The sequence below is a fragment of the Gopherus flavomarginatus genome, chromosome 2 (genome assembly GCF_025201925.1).
Source record: "Gopherus flavomarginatus isolate rGopFla2 chromosome 2, rGopFla2.mat.asm, whole genome shotgun sequence".
Taxonomy (NCBI): Eukaryota; Metazoa; Chordata; order Testudines; family Testudinidae; genus Gopherus; species Gopherus flavomarginatus.
Window position 1 is genome coordinate 56,874,194 of NC_066618.1, and position 15,356 is coordinate 56,889,549.

Genomic DNA, 15,356 nt, shown 5'->3' on the forward strand with positions numbered 1-15,356 from the left:
TCTCCTTTTCTATACACAGAATCCTGGGATTAACTGACTTAAGTCAACTGATGTATCATTTCTATCTATCTAATTCATCATTAAACCCCCTTAAACCAAGCACTCATAGAGCAGAACAGATCCCAAGGACATAGCAATTAGGTTGTGGAAATATTTACTTCTTAATTATATTTACTGTCCCATACAAAAATTGGATGCTAACATGAATATCAATGACTGAAATTGCTTATTTTCTGGACTCTATTCTATGAATGGAAAACTAAACATAGCTTTTCTCTCCATCCAGACTGCTAAAGCTGGCTCAAGTTGGCCGTGTAACTGGACAGCATACATTCCACCCTCATTATAACACTCAGTTACAGTGTTGTCTACACTGAAAAGACACTATTCATGAGATGATAATTACAGTAAATCACTCTAATAAAATCACTTTAATTAAACATGCAGTTTATTACAGTGAGGGGCAAAATATTTCTCTCCTGAGGACTATATTTTAATGTGAGAAGATTAACTAGTATGTGGGTGCCAAGCAGCTGAATAGTTTAAAAATACTGATTTTCAGACAGCGCTGTCTGCAAACTAAGGGTGCAACAGTTTTCAACCCAACAGATTAGAGAACAAATTTAATAATGTATTTGCAAATATAAGACCCCAATCCTTCAGCGCATTGTGTACAGGGAGATCTTTTGTACTTGTGTGGAACCCCACTTAATTCAAGAGATTCCATACTGATGGAATGCTCATGCAGAATGCATTTAACGGTCAGGGTCTAAATTCATATTTTGGTGGCCAACATAAGTCATCCAAGTTGCAAATGTTGGCAACTGATGTGGATATTATACCAGTCCATCAATATGCTCTGTGTTTTCCTTAAATAAGATTTACGGACCTATTTAGGAATCTATCACATAAAACAAAACAAAAATGGCACAGGGCAGCATATGCTAATTAGTGATAGACCACCAGACAAACATGGACGTGAAAGGATAATTCTGGTGTAGAATAAATGACCTCCATTTAAGTGAAATTCATTTAACCTAATTTATGCCAAATACATAGTAAAGAGGCAATGTACAAATATGTAGTAAAAAGCCATCACATGTTATAATTAGCCTACAATCTAAATTAATGACAAGAAACAAGAGGTGGATGAAAAATAAGGATGAGTGGGGAGAGGGAAACTGAGATAACTATGGTATGAACATGTTACATATAGATTAGGTATGTACACAATGTAGCTCACAGCCTGCTTAGCCATTAACAGGCAGTGTTCTGTGCACAGCACAGAGAAATCAGTCTTAAGGAAGGATTTAGTAAAAGGAAAATATCACTTTCCAGATTTTGGAGAGAAGTTTATAACACATGGAAGAAACTACAGGGTTGCTTGTGGGAGGAGATTAATGTACTGCATGCTGGAAAAATAAGTTGCTGGAGTGAAGACGGTGGTTGATGATGCATGAAGGTAATGGGTCTGGTTGGCAGAGCGCAGCTCAGCTGTGAAATGCCTTAAAGGTGGAGATATTCAGCTTCTATTTATATCTGATATGATGGAGAAAAGGAACCAGTGATGGGTCTCAAAGAGCAGGGTGACAGAATTGAAGCAATGAGTCAGATGATTTTGGCAGTAACTTTTTGAATGGACTTGATACTAACAAGGTTACAGTAGTGAGGCCAGAAAGGAGGAGAGTACAGTAATTTAGATGCTAATTAAAAAAAAACTGGATGGGAGTTTTGGCACTCCAGACAGACAAGGAAGGGTGGCTCATGATTCTGTTAAAAGTACTTTAATATAAACAATTCAGTTGTTAGGTAACACAGGGTATGTACTGTATATCTGTGTATTTAATACTTTATATACTCCCTTCCTTTATTGAACAACAGGGAAAACAAGTTGTTGAAAATACACATGTATAGACAAGGTTTAAGTTACACTTGCTACCATTTATTCTGAGTCTTTAAACCACTTGTATTATATTTTTAGGGTTTTAGTTATGACAGCAGCAAGGGGCCATGATAGGCTACAGATTTTCTTTGGGTAAAACATAACTCTCTTTAAAGGGAGCAAGTATCAGAGGGGTAGCTGTGTTAGTCTGGATCTGTAAAAGTGGGTATTCACCCACGAAAGCTCATGCTCCAATACGTCTGTTAGTCTATAAGGTGCCACAGGACTCTTTGCTGCTTTTAAAGGGAGCAGTCCTTAAGAAAAATCATGGACTAACGATTTTGTTTGGAATGCTGTGCACCACCACCTTTACTTGGCAATGTTTGCCTTCTAAGGAACCAGTTCTGGAGTTTATATCTACTTCTCTGAAAGGCCCCACAGACCCCTGGATGTGTAACAACGAAATGAGCATGAACACACTGCGATAATGGATTTCAATAATCAAGGAAAAACTCTCATTCTCAAAATAGCTCTGTCATTTGTGAAGTCACAATGGTTAAGTTGCTATAGTTTTCCCACTGCACTACAGAGAAAGTTGTGAGGATTCATGCTGTAGACTTATGATGTCCTTTAAGTGGATGGTAGGGAAAGTTTTTGTGGTACAAACTTCTGTATGAATTCCTAAAAATGACATTTTACCAAATTAAGTGTTTAAGACAGTTAACACAAGTACAGTTTTTGTGGACATAATTCTCATTATCAGGTATAAAATATTATCAATTAGACATTTCAAATAAAGCACTTAATGTAATATGGAGTTTTTTCAGATGGACAAAGCCTTTGATAAATGGTGACCTCTCTATATTGTCATGTGGTCTACAGTCCAACTCCTATTCATCCAACTAGTATTTACCTCTCTGTAAGGTGAATGATGACTGAATTTCAGATTCTTCAAGATCATTAAATCTACAACAACAGTTGTTGACAGAAGTAGAAGGCTCCTATAGAGATATAACAACCAAATAAGGAAACTCTTTTCAAGGCTAAAAACACAGGTGCTAGTCACAAATTACACAATGTATCAGCCTGGCAATTTTCATGTCACTTTGTTAACTATGGCAGTCTATAACTGTGCAGTACCTTTTATACTTGTCTTCAGCTGCTGCATTTGCAGGGTTTTGCACCCTTATCTTTCTGCTCCCTAATAAAGAATGTCTAAACCATTAATTAATGTGCCAATGCTTAGAGAACTGCTGCTCCTAGGCTGAGCAGCAGTTGATTTTGGGAGCCTGCAGCTGGTCTTTGGTGAGAAACTAATGTCCCTGAGTCAGATATGGTGTGATTTGTTTATTGAAATCATGTATATGTTTTTATCTACACTATGTACACGAGTGCTCTCAATCTTAAACTGAGATAGACCCAACCAAACACAGCTCTGAAAACCGTAGCTTAGCCAGTCTGAGACATCGCCAGGATGTTGTAGACTGGGACGTAGGCAGTTAGACCTAGTAGTCATAGCAGTGGTGATCATGCCTAGTGCTCAGATCAGTGAACCAGAGGTCAGAGAGGAGACAGAGTCAAGCCAAGTGTCAGAAACGGAGTAAATGAGGGTGGGGTATAGAAGCAGGGATTTGAAACAAGGCTGGAGGGGAGGGATCAGGAACAGGACAGGAAGGCAGAAATCAGGAACAAGGCAGGGCTCAAGAGTCAGGTGTGAAAGCATCATTCAATGTAGCAGCCTCCCAGAGATTCATCTAGTTGCTAAGACAACTTTCTGTGCCTCTTTCTGGCTTAAACAGTGAATTTGAGGCAATTGAAGAGGCCATAAATCTCCTCCAGTGGGGAGCTTGGTGGATGGTGCCTACGGTGAGCTATGCTCCACTAGCCCACACTCTCTGCCGGTACAAGCAAGTGGCCGAGTGGTGGCTGAAGACTGCCTGGGGACCTGTGTTTGAGACCCCTGATCACTTACACAGGAAATCTCCATCCATCCTCTGAACTGCTATAGAATATCTCCCTCCAAGATGACCTGAGCATTTCCCAGTCAGGATACAGAGAGCAGCAGCAGATCCAACACATTGACCTCTACTAACCTGTTACTCTTCAGCAGATTCATTATCATATGCACAGTAACTGTTGTTCTAAAAGGTACAATCTCCTTCTGAAATGCTTTGTTGAATAAGAGAGAATTAGTGGGGAAAGTTGAATCCACTATTTCCAGAATTTATTTAACTCTTCAAAAAATTACAGATATAAGATGCCATTAATGGGCCAACTTTGACCCTGTCTCCATCTGGGCTGAGGCTCAATTGGTACTGCAGCAGCAGCAGCAGCAGCTCAATTCTGTGGATGGGCCCTCTGAGGCAATATGCACTGGGAAAAGGCTACGGACATTCCATCATAGAGATGAGGCTGAGGGATCCAGCCAGTTGGTTCTAATTACTTCCACAAAGTGCTACAGCTTCATACCCGTTCTGCAATCTGGGGTTTTCCTACTCTCCTGGTTCCCTTGCATATTTGTTCAGTGTTCTTAACAGCACAAAGATCCCCAGTGAAAACAAACTGAAAACTTGCAATTAATAACAACACTGGTCTACAATTTTTTTAAAGTTGTCTGCTTCAGAAATAAAATGTGATATTTATTATGTATTTTGATGTGCTGAATTCAAATATGACAATTAAAACAACTGATTGGCTACTGTTTCTAAGATATTTAAGTTTTTACATTTTATGTCTATGTATATTGTGTAGATAGAGTTTTAATCATAAATTGTAAACCTAGGTCTTTTCATGTGTTTATGGTTGCTTTACATGATAATATTTCACCTGTCTTGTTTATGTAACACTTGAAAAATCAGCAAAAGGGTTATATAAATAAAATTTATTACGAAACAAAAGGCAAAAAACTATTATGTACATAGTTTAGTCCTATTCAGTGTCTACTCGGCGCTTAAATGGAGAATCTCTTGTCACTGTCCAGCAATAGTCTGCAAGCATTGATGGGCTCCATTTGCCCTGATAGCCTGCCAGGAGATTCCACTGCTGTAGTCTGGAGCCCAACAGCTCTGCCTTACTCTTGGGTAGTTCCAAATCCCTGACAAGGTCATTCAGTTCACCTTGTGTTAGGAGGTGTGGTTCAGAGGAGGAGGATGAGAGAAAATGTGGGTCCTGTGACATTGATGGTTCAGGACCAGAAGTTTCATCCTCTTCCTCGTCTGACTCAAGTGAGAATGATTCTGGTGCATTAGGAACCGGCAGTCCTTCTCCGTGGGGTACTGGGCGTATAGCTGATGGAATGTTTGGATAATGCACAGTCCACTTTTTCTTCTTTGACACACCTTTCCCAACTGGAGGCACCATGCAGAAGTAACAATTGCTGGTATGATCTGTTGGCTCTCTCCAAATCATTGGCACTGCAAAAGGCATAGATTTCCTTTTCCTGTTCAACCACTGGCGAAGATTTGTTGCACAAGTGTTGCAGCATATGTGTGGGGCCCACCTCTTGTCCTGATCTCCAATTTTGCAGACAAAATAAAGGTGATAGGCTTTCTTAACCATAGTGGTTCTACTGTGCTTTTGTGATGCAAAAGTCACTTCACCATAAACATAGCAGAAGTTATCTGCACTGTTCACACAAGTACGAGGCATCTCTGCTCACTTTGGCTAAACAGAAATGTGTCCCTTTGCAAAATCAAACACTGACAAAGAAGAGAGCACAACACTGTATGATTTCTAGAGCTGATATAGGGCAATTTGTTCAGCAGAGTGATGGAAGTTTCGTTATGATTGCATCATCCATGACTTCTAGGAATAACATGCCGCAATTCATATCATGTATGACGCAATACCAGCTTCAGATTGCATCATTCATTGTTTTGCCTAAAAAGCAAGTACTGTCCAAACCCAGTCATAGAGTTATTCATAGATCCAGTCAAAGATGTATTTTAGTCATTTCTGGTTTAAACTGAGATCCCTTCCCTTTATAACTCACTTATCCTCTGCCATTCCCAAGTCAAGGGTCGTATATACTGAACCAATAGCATATCTTGAAAACTAGAGCCAATCAACAATTTTAAGCATCATTTTCGTTCTCAGTGACCCAGAATTAGTAAAGTTGGATTACATTTATTTCAGAAGCATTTTGGCTGTAGAGCAGTGTAACTGAACAGAAAACAACGAAAGTGCACGGTAATAACATAAACATTATGTAAGTCCGGTAAACATATCTGAAGTGAAATGAAATGCTCAATAAAATAGTCCCAAGAGAGAAAATTTAAATGGATTATGGTGATCATGAAAAATGTGAATAAAATAAATATTTATGTTGCATTTATATAGCCCTTTTCGATTTACTAATAGTGGTGGGAAGTGTATATTTCTTGATCATTTCTCGTTGTGGTATTCAACTCCTCTCCATATTTCCCTTTACTTGAAATGCAATATGTGGTGAAATTTAATAAATATAAAGTTTTGACTGACAATCTAAAATAATTGGCTTGCATTTGATAAAACGCCTACCAAAAAAGCAAACAAAAATGGGTAAATGAATTAGATAATGGGTTTAATTCAACTGTCTGGAGTTTCACAGAACCAACTTCCTGTAAAAGGGACAAATTATATACAGTCCACACTCTAGTGCCTGAATGAAGAAGGGCTGGTAAGAGATACCTGGAAACATATGATTATTTATTTCTATGGAATAAATAAAAAAAACTTAATTAAATGCAATACCTGCTTGAAAATTGATTAGAAACACTAAGTAAAACAGTTAGTTTCCTAATTAGAAGAGAAATTCAAAAAAACAACGTTATGGTTCAAAGAGAGACGGTGTTTGAAATTTGAGACTCCCAGTTTAAGGCTTTGAGTCTGCACTTAATACTGCCCTCTTGTGCTTGTGCCTTAAAACACATTCTCTCTTTATATCATCGCAAGTTATCTGACAAAATGGTACAAAGTCAAATACAAACTACAATTACTGTACAGTACACAGAGACTCCAGACTCGGTTTGATTTTTACGTCTCAATGAAAATTACAAAACAAGCTAAGTTTGAAGAAAGCTATTTCAGTAGCTTTAAAAGCTGTCAAGTTGGTACTCAATCTGAAGTTTGGGGTCTGAAGGAGTATACAGTTCATAAAATGGTGAGGGTGCTCATCATGCTCTTGTAAGATTTAGCAATAACTCCCGATATGGCACGCTATAATTTCCCAGTCCATTCATGTTTGGTCTATATCCCAAGGTAAGTTTAATGAAAAAAAAAAAAAAAAAAAAGGCAAAGTCCTCAAAACAATAAGAGCAAAAACCAAACAACTGCCTTTGCATCAGATGCAGGAGAATATCATAGGCAGGAAAAGATATATAATGGATCCCAAAGTTTCAAGGTTTTTCCAATATATTTTTTCTCCATTCCACAAATTCTAAGTTTCTGTTTTCCTTTAGAAGAAACAGCCAACACAGTGCAACACATCTTGAAAACTCAACTCTTAGAAAAGCCTGAGCCTGATTTGCCCTCACTTGCACCAATTTTACATCCATATAAAACTACAATGATATTAATGGATTTACACTGGTATAAAAGGAGATTTAGGCCCTGAGTCTCCAGCCTTCATAATGTAAGCAGCAATGGCAGAAACTCTTTACCACACCATTCTTAGTGACTTAAAGTCACTCCTTCCACTGGAAGACTGATGGAAGTGGGAGAAGCAGGGAAGGGGCATGTCAGGGGTAGATTGGAGAACCAGAGAGACTGCTGCAGACAGCATAACCTAGATAAGATCTTAGGCTCTTCTAAATTATGTCAACTGTCATTTTTGTTCCCAGTGGCTCCAGGATCTATGGAGTGAGAAGATGCCTTCGGGTCAGTGTCATTTTTTGGGAAAAATATTCCATAGTTAGGAGACAGAAGGAATTATTTCTACTACAGCTTTCTGAGGCTGCTCAGATATATGGAACATGACAGGCAGTCATGAGGTGAGGGGGAAATCAGAGTACAGATTTGATACTGCATTCTGGGCTATCAATACCACATATATGATATGTAGTTTTATATATGTACATACACATATAATTTTTTTCATTTCTGCAGTTAATACATAAATATGTGCTGCTGACACATTCAAAACATACCATATCTATGTGTATCAGGCTGTTTATTTAATTATGCAGTATTTTATTAAATGAGTTCCTGGTAATGCTATTAGTCTTTGACTTACCCAGGCATTGGTCCATTTCCAGCAAGACTGTAAACTTGACGAGGATTTAAAAGGTACTGAAATTTTCTGTAAATTCTGCAGAGGCGAAAAAGTTAGGAAAAAGTGCTTAGTAATTTTTTTAATGAATAAGTTATGCTTTTGGATTAAAAAAACAAATGAAAGAAATTTGGATAAAAGAACTTAAGCAGTTAACATAAATCGTACCTTGATAAATTTAATAATTTAAGATAAAATCTCACATTATTACAATAAAGCAAATCAAGTATATGATTGTTTCTGTTACAATGTATAGAGCCTTGTAGATGTGCATACAGCTTTTCACATATAGCATTGAGACAAGGTTCAAATACAGAGTATATAAATAACAGGTGAGTAGACATCATTAGCACGTGGGTGGGATAGATATGGTGACAAAGCACGAGATGAGGCAAAAAAGCACTTGGGAAAGCTTTTGGGTACAAAATTTTAGAAGCACAATTTTAATTGCAGGTATAATTATTGGCATAAAATTACAGGTATAATTAATTGTGGATGCAAATGCTAGCATTTAGACATCTACTTGATTTGAGGGTGCAATCAAATGGCAAAGTAGTAGTGTTTTTACCCACAAAAAATTACAAAATCATTTTTATTTTCCCCAATGTTTTATATATGGGAATTTTGGGTTGTAATAATTGGAGCTGTCATGTTCTGACCATTTATTGAAAATATGTAGGAATGCAAATGGGGAGCACCTGATAGGGCAGGCTGATCCAGAAACAGGAATCATCACGAAAAAAGGTGTGGAGTCATCACTAGGAGACAAAATTAATGTGAAAGTGCTGAGCAGAGGGTGCACGGGGAGAGTACAAGTATAGTAGAACAGCGGAGCAGAGATGTATGAAGCAGTTATGAAGAGGCTTAAAAAGCTTTAGTTAAAATTAAGTGTTTTCCACAAATATCGATGTCACAATGGGACTTATTGATATAGTTATCGTATCCCATAACCAAAGATGGTCATCAAATATTTATTAGGATAAAGAAAACTATTCTCAGAAAGATGGGCAACACATTTTTTTTTATTGTAAACTTTTTGGGACAAGCACAATGGGGTCTATGTTCATGATTAGGGGTTTTAGGCACTATGATAAACAAACAAAAAACAAATAATAACATTAATAATTTTCTGTTAAAAATTAAGCTGTGTCTCCTAAAACCAGGATACATATTTTGTTTCACAGTATTGAATTGTTTAAATAATTCCTAGTAATGACTACAACTAGAATTGTTTCCTTGTCATAAATATTCTTTTCCACATCTCACTCATGGATGAGAAAATTCCTCATGGAGTGGCCCTCTGACATGATGACTGGGATCTATCATACTCATTTGAGTTCATAAAGCCTTTCCTCCTTCCTGTAATTTAAATGTATATTTCCTCAGAATAATTGACATTAGGGAATCATACATTTTAATACTGTATTAGTTTTTTCACTGTAATATCTCTCTCTCCCTTATCTGCTCCTTTTTAAAAGTCTCTGTTTAGTTGTTTTTTTCCCTACTCAACTTCATTTTCACCCTATTTTTCCATTAGATTTTTCCTCTCTGCTCCTTTGTCCACAGATATTCCCCTAAGCAAAATGGGACTCTAACAACATCTGAACTGAACTTTTGAACTTACAATGTCTGAATGGTTTCAAATGAGAAAAAAAAACAAGTTGCCTGTACATAATCTCTATGTACTTTTTTGTAATAAATGTGTAATTTACTAGGGTAAGAGAGGGAAAGGCTTTATATAAACAAACCTCTTAATATATGGTCATCTGTAAATGACCATATTGAAGATTTTCTTTAAAGTGCGATAATTTATCAATGCTTGTCAGTCCCTTGATAAATCACCTCACCAACTCTCACTCACTCATATTACTACAGCCCTGGTATCAGTCACGAGAGAAAGTCAATGTGTGTGACTGGCTTCATCCTGAAGATGGGCAGACTACTCTGAAGTATCATGATGATTACTAAACCAGACATGCGACAGGTGGATTTTAAAATACTCTCTGTCTGCAGTATCTTATTCATGAGAGGGCAAACAACTGCACTTTTAATATGCTGGCTGGTGTACATATGTGCCACTGCTCTTTGATGGGCAGAATCTCTCTTAAGAGAGCACCAACCCAGAATAGCCAGTAGTCCTGTTAGGACACAACAGTTAATCTCTCTCTCAATGTCTGCTGTTAGACTTGCTCTACTTTGTGTAAATAATTAAATATTCATTGGGCCACAGACTAGGAAACTGATTCTTTAGCCTGGTGGTCAGAGCACATCATAGGTGAGTGCCTTAAATGTTCATTTATTAGCTATTTGGGGTGGATCATGACTCATCACCAATAATGCTGATTTTCACTACTACCTGTGCACAGTTTACAGTGCAGTCTCGTGACATTCTTACTCAATATTTTCACAACACTAATAATCTTCACCCGATCACATTGTAGAGACTAGTGAATATTCTTATCACTGCCCTCTTACTTGAACATATCCTATTCCAGCCAGTAGATATGTTCAAGTCATCACTATCAGAATCATTCAGTGATGAGTCATGGTGAACCCACACATCTTGCTTTCTACTATTGTAATGCTAAGATTTTAATAACTTACACCTTTATGTATGTTACTCTTTGTGCAAAAGCCAGAACTCAGGAATGATTCATTTCAGTTCACACATTTACCAAGAAGGAGGAAGAAATTGCCTGTAAATGTTTCCCTTCATGTTAAACTGTAATTGGCTGAAACAATGTGAGTATTCACCCACGAAAGCTCATGTTCCAAAACGTCTGTTAGTCTATAAGGTGCCACAGGATTCTTTGCTGCTTTTACAGATCCAGACTAACACGGCTACCCCTCTGAATATGAGTGATAAGCTCAAGATTGGGAAATGGACAGTTAAATAATTTCTCTGCCCCAGTTTGATATGTAGAGTAGCAAACAACAATTATTCTGACATGTTCTGATCAAATAAGTTGCTTTTACATGTAGAGGAGGAGAATTAAAGCACCTTGCCTTGTGACTGGCTCTGGGGGACAGAGGACTGCAGATAGAATCAGGAGGCAGAGTGGCGGGTAGTGCCACTGCACATAGCTCATTGGGCAGACTGCTACATTGAGTTGGGCTGACTTTCTTGGGACTAAAATCAAGCCTTTAAAAGAATAACACAGACAACAATCTACTGAGAGCTAAAAATCATCTCTGTAAAGGAAAGGTGGCTAGACTGGGAGGAGAAATCGGTCATAAGAGTGGTGCATTAGCGGCATTCATATTTAGGTCAATTTAGCTTTAAAACATCCATACTGACATGGAGAAAGGAGTAGAGCACTAGGCATAGTGAGATGTACCTTTCATTAAAAATTGTAAAAAGTAGCAACATTTCCTGTTACGACAGTCTGAATTCAAAAAGCATATTTTTGATAGATGGTGCAGAAACAGTTGCAATGCCAAATGATGCATCTGAAGAAGTGGGTATTCACCCACGAAAGCTCATGCTCCAAAACGTCTGTTAGTCTATAAGGTGCCACAGGATTCTTTGCTGCTAATGCCAAATGAGTTTATGAATCCATAGTAGTCATAGCTGGGACCTTGGTTGGTAGCCACTTTGAACCAAAGTTATCTGAAACAGCCAAGGTCAAACATCAGCCTGCACAGCACAGACACTGAAGGTGGAGTCAGCAGGAAATGTGAGTGGATGAAGGCTGATCTCCAGTGCATCCCTCTGTGCACTTGTCAAAGAAATAATTGTCCAAAATCACTTGTTTGTCAAACAAAATGGGAAATGAGGAGGGAAAAACCCTAGCATTGGTTATCGTATAACATCTGTATGATTTAGTAATGATGTTACATGAGAAATGTAACCTCTAACAATAAAGATTTTTGGGAAGTAATGGGTGCCACATGTGTAGCCATTTGTCAAAAATCACTTTCTGTTGATTAAACTATTCTGTCAGTGAGGCAGTAAATCTACGTATTTTATTTATAGAAAACAAAGTTGCTTTGATTAGTTAGATTTTAAGGATACACATATAGAAGTGTTGTCAGTTCAAGCCTGGATTCTAGAACATCTTTCAGACTGAGTGTGTTCTCAACCACTTAATTTCCATTTTACGCACACAATATTTTTTAAATCATATGTTATGATTTGGTTTAGTATGTGAAGGCTATCTTAATATCATTATGAAATTTGCTGCACTTCTATGTAACCTCATTTATAATGGGAATATATGTTTAGTATATGAAAAGCTTGAAATTGTCAGTTTAATCTTAATGTTATTTTCCTATTATTATTTATTTAATTGTATTTTTTCTAATCCTTTATAAACACACTTTCTATATAGCTGTAGTGTATCCTTGTTCTAAGCCAATGTTAAAATGTTGTAAACAGAGAGTCACTATCTAGCCCACCACTTAAAAAGAAAGTATAATTGGAGTAAGTTTCATAGTATCCTTTATTATATAAATATATCTACTAGTTGCTGAACTTCTAGTTTACTGGTATACAGATTTCTTTAAAATCTCAAGAATAAAATTGTATTAAATTATATACATTTTCCAGACCACTGCTTATTGAAAAGAATTTAAATTTTATTACCTGCAATAAAGACAATACTAGACACTGTTGAAGAAAAAAGAGGCTACTAGCCACAGTAACAGATCAACATGCTGTGTGAATGCACTGTGCCAATATTCAAGAAGATACCCACTTGCCCTACTCCAAACTATTCCTCAGTTTCCTTCCCTTCAATTTCAGAGGTGTGGCTAGAATAAGAAAGAAACTAAGGGAAAGTTACAGGTATTTATAAAATTAGTTCTATAATGCTGAAACAGAAGGGTATGTGTACACTTCCCAAAAGGCTAACTGCATTGAAATGGGTTGGTACAATATGGCAAGGGGGTAGAGTCTCTGAGCTTGAACTTCTACACTGCTATTTTTAGCCCCACAGCACAAGCCATGTGAGCCCCAATCAGTTGATTAGATTCACTGCCATGGGCTTGGGATTTTTGGTTTTTTGGGGTTATTTTTTGCTGTGTTCATGTGCCCACAGTGGAGATCTACAGAGAGAACATCATGAAGAACTATTGGATTCTTAACAAAATCTGTGACAACCTTTCTTTATTGAATGAAACTCGATTAAAAATTGTAGCTCAGCTCATCATGATCCATCAAATAAAGAAAATCCTAAGTAAAGACTATAGAACAGCTTTCAGTAAAACATCACCTTAATCCGAGTGAGCCAAGATAATGAAATTCTAGTCTATAAAAATTAGGTGTTTTTACACTACTGTAACTTCTATTTGTGGAATGTTCCCAAATCTGACATTGCAATGAAGTACTAAAGGAAAGAAATCTTCTATAAAAGATTCCACTCTTCAGATGAGATGTTAAACCGACACAGTATTTCCGCTTACCTCCTTCAAGTTCCTTAAAAAAAAACCCACAACTAAAAAACAAAACCAAAAAACCCTAACCACAAAAACACACCAAAAGCACATTTCTTCCAAAAGACCTAAAATCTAGTTCTTCTTTCAAATACTATTTTACTAAATAACAAAGAAATCCAGCCTCAAAAATTCTGGGACTAACAAGGGACAATAACAAACATTGCCGGTTAATCATTGTAGTTTTGTTGCATCCTATCCTCTACCCTTTAGCTATATAATGTCTGAGGCAGAAACCATGTACACGATTCTATATTGCCTCGTGCTTTGAGTAGTCACATTTACACCTGTATAAAGTGAGTAAAAGTGGATGTAAAGTGCTATGATTTCACTTTGCACAGGTGTAAATGAGTATACAAGGTACTAAACAGTAGAGAAAAAATGCCCTATTTTGCCCTGTGCAGCCCCTGTGCTGATGCTACAGTCTATAATTATCTGTTACCTGTCCTTGGTTGCCATCCAAATAGCAATTAAAAAAAGGCATTCCAAGAAAATTTAAAAAATAAACTACTTCTAATATGACCAGGTACTGAAGACTCATTCACACTTAAAATTTAATCTGTCAGCACAATATGTGCCCTTAATTACATTTTTGTTATTTTTCTGAAATGTTACTTGCACTGAGATGAAATGACCACAGCAGTACACCTTAAAGATATAGAGCAAAATCCTCTTCAGAGGATATCCTGCATATGGGCCAAGAGCACAATTTCTAGTGAGATTAGGTCTGTCTATGGTGCAAAGATAGTTCCAGATTCACTTATGGACAGCATCCTTGTGGTGATTGATTGGGAAGTCTCCATGAGGGCTATTTTAGATCAATTACCTGCCTTTGACACAATTAACCATAAATTATTGTAAACATCTGTATGGGTTATGCCAGTGATTAGCTAATTCGCTTGAGTTGCCCCGTTTTTCCTTTCCATTGAGTATTCAGATGGTAGTTTTAGTCAATTACTTTTTGGGTCTGAGAATTTCTCCAGTGGGTGCCACAGGGTTCTAGTCTGTCACCTTTACCAATACAGATTAGGAGAGACCATTAGGGGACATGGTGAATTAACTGGGTTGTGGTGCCTTAGAATGCAGACAACAATCTGCATCACCATTTCATTAGACACAGAAAGAACAGCTTATCAGCTTTCTCAGTATCTAGCCAAAACTGGGGAGTGGCCAAGACAGACAAAATTAAGGTTGGTGTTCGGGGGTTGGGTGTGAGTACTGGAGAAAAATGGCAGAGGTTATATTTATGCCTTCTCTTGACTAACAATTTGGAAGTACTGCTGGAACCTTTGCTGCTTCTGGATACCCAAATAGCTGCAATGCCCAAGAATGCTTTATTTAGCATTTGGCTAGAAGACTGCAGCCTAGCCTTCTGAGAGTGTCAAGGCGAGATTAAGACATTGACACTACAAGCACTACCCTGGCTCCTGAAGTCGCATGATGAAACTAGAATTTCAGCTTTAGTTGAAAATAAAATTATATTTCTAGCACTCGTGGCTTTTGAAGTAAATCTTGAAAACATGATTTGAGAGTAACTGATACAGTGATTTCTCCATGTGTTGCAGACAGCCTGACAAAATAGTTTTAAGAAGTCTGAGCTGCCCCAAGCATCGTAGTGGGTGTTAGCTCTCAAACTTGTGTCTGCTGGACACCCCAAAGCAGCAACCTCGGCAGAGGAGTTGGGGTGGGAAGGGGCTCTCTGCCAACACTTCGTCATGGCTGTGCTGGGGTAGTGTCTCTCCTAAGTTACACTTACACACATGTGAATAGTCCCATTAAAGTCAATGTGACTAT

The 15,356-nt window shown here is 37.5% G+C and overlaps 1 protein-coding gene across 7 annotated transcripts in view; it reads right to left on the bottom strand.

The window, feature by feature from the left end:
- The window catches only part of DGKB (diacylglycerol kinase beta), a 575,083-nt gene that overhangs the window by 300,028 nt on the left and 259,699 nt on the right, over positions 1-15,356 (bottom strand). For all 7 annotated transcript variants that reach the window (XM_050938613.1, XM_050938610.1, XM_050938616.1 and 4 more), the window contains one exon: positions 8,094-8,168. In XM_050938613.1, coding sequence (XP_050794570.1) covers positions 8,094-8,168 — 75 coding nt within the window. The remainder of the gene's footprint in view (positions 1-8,093; positions 8,169-15,356) is intronic.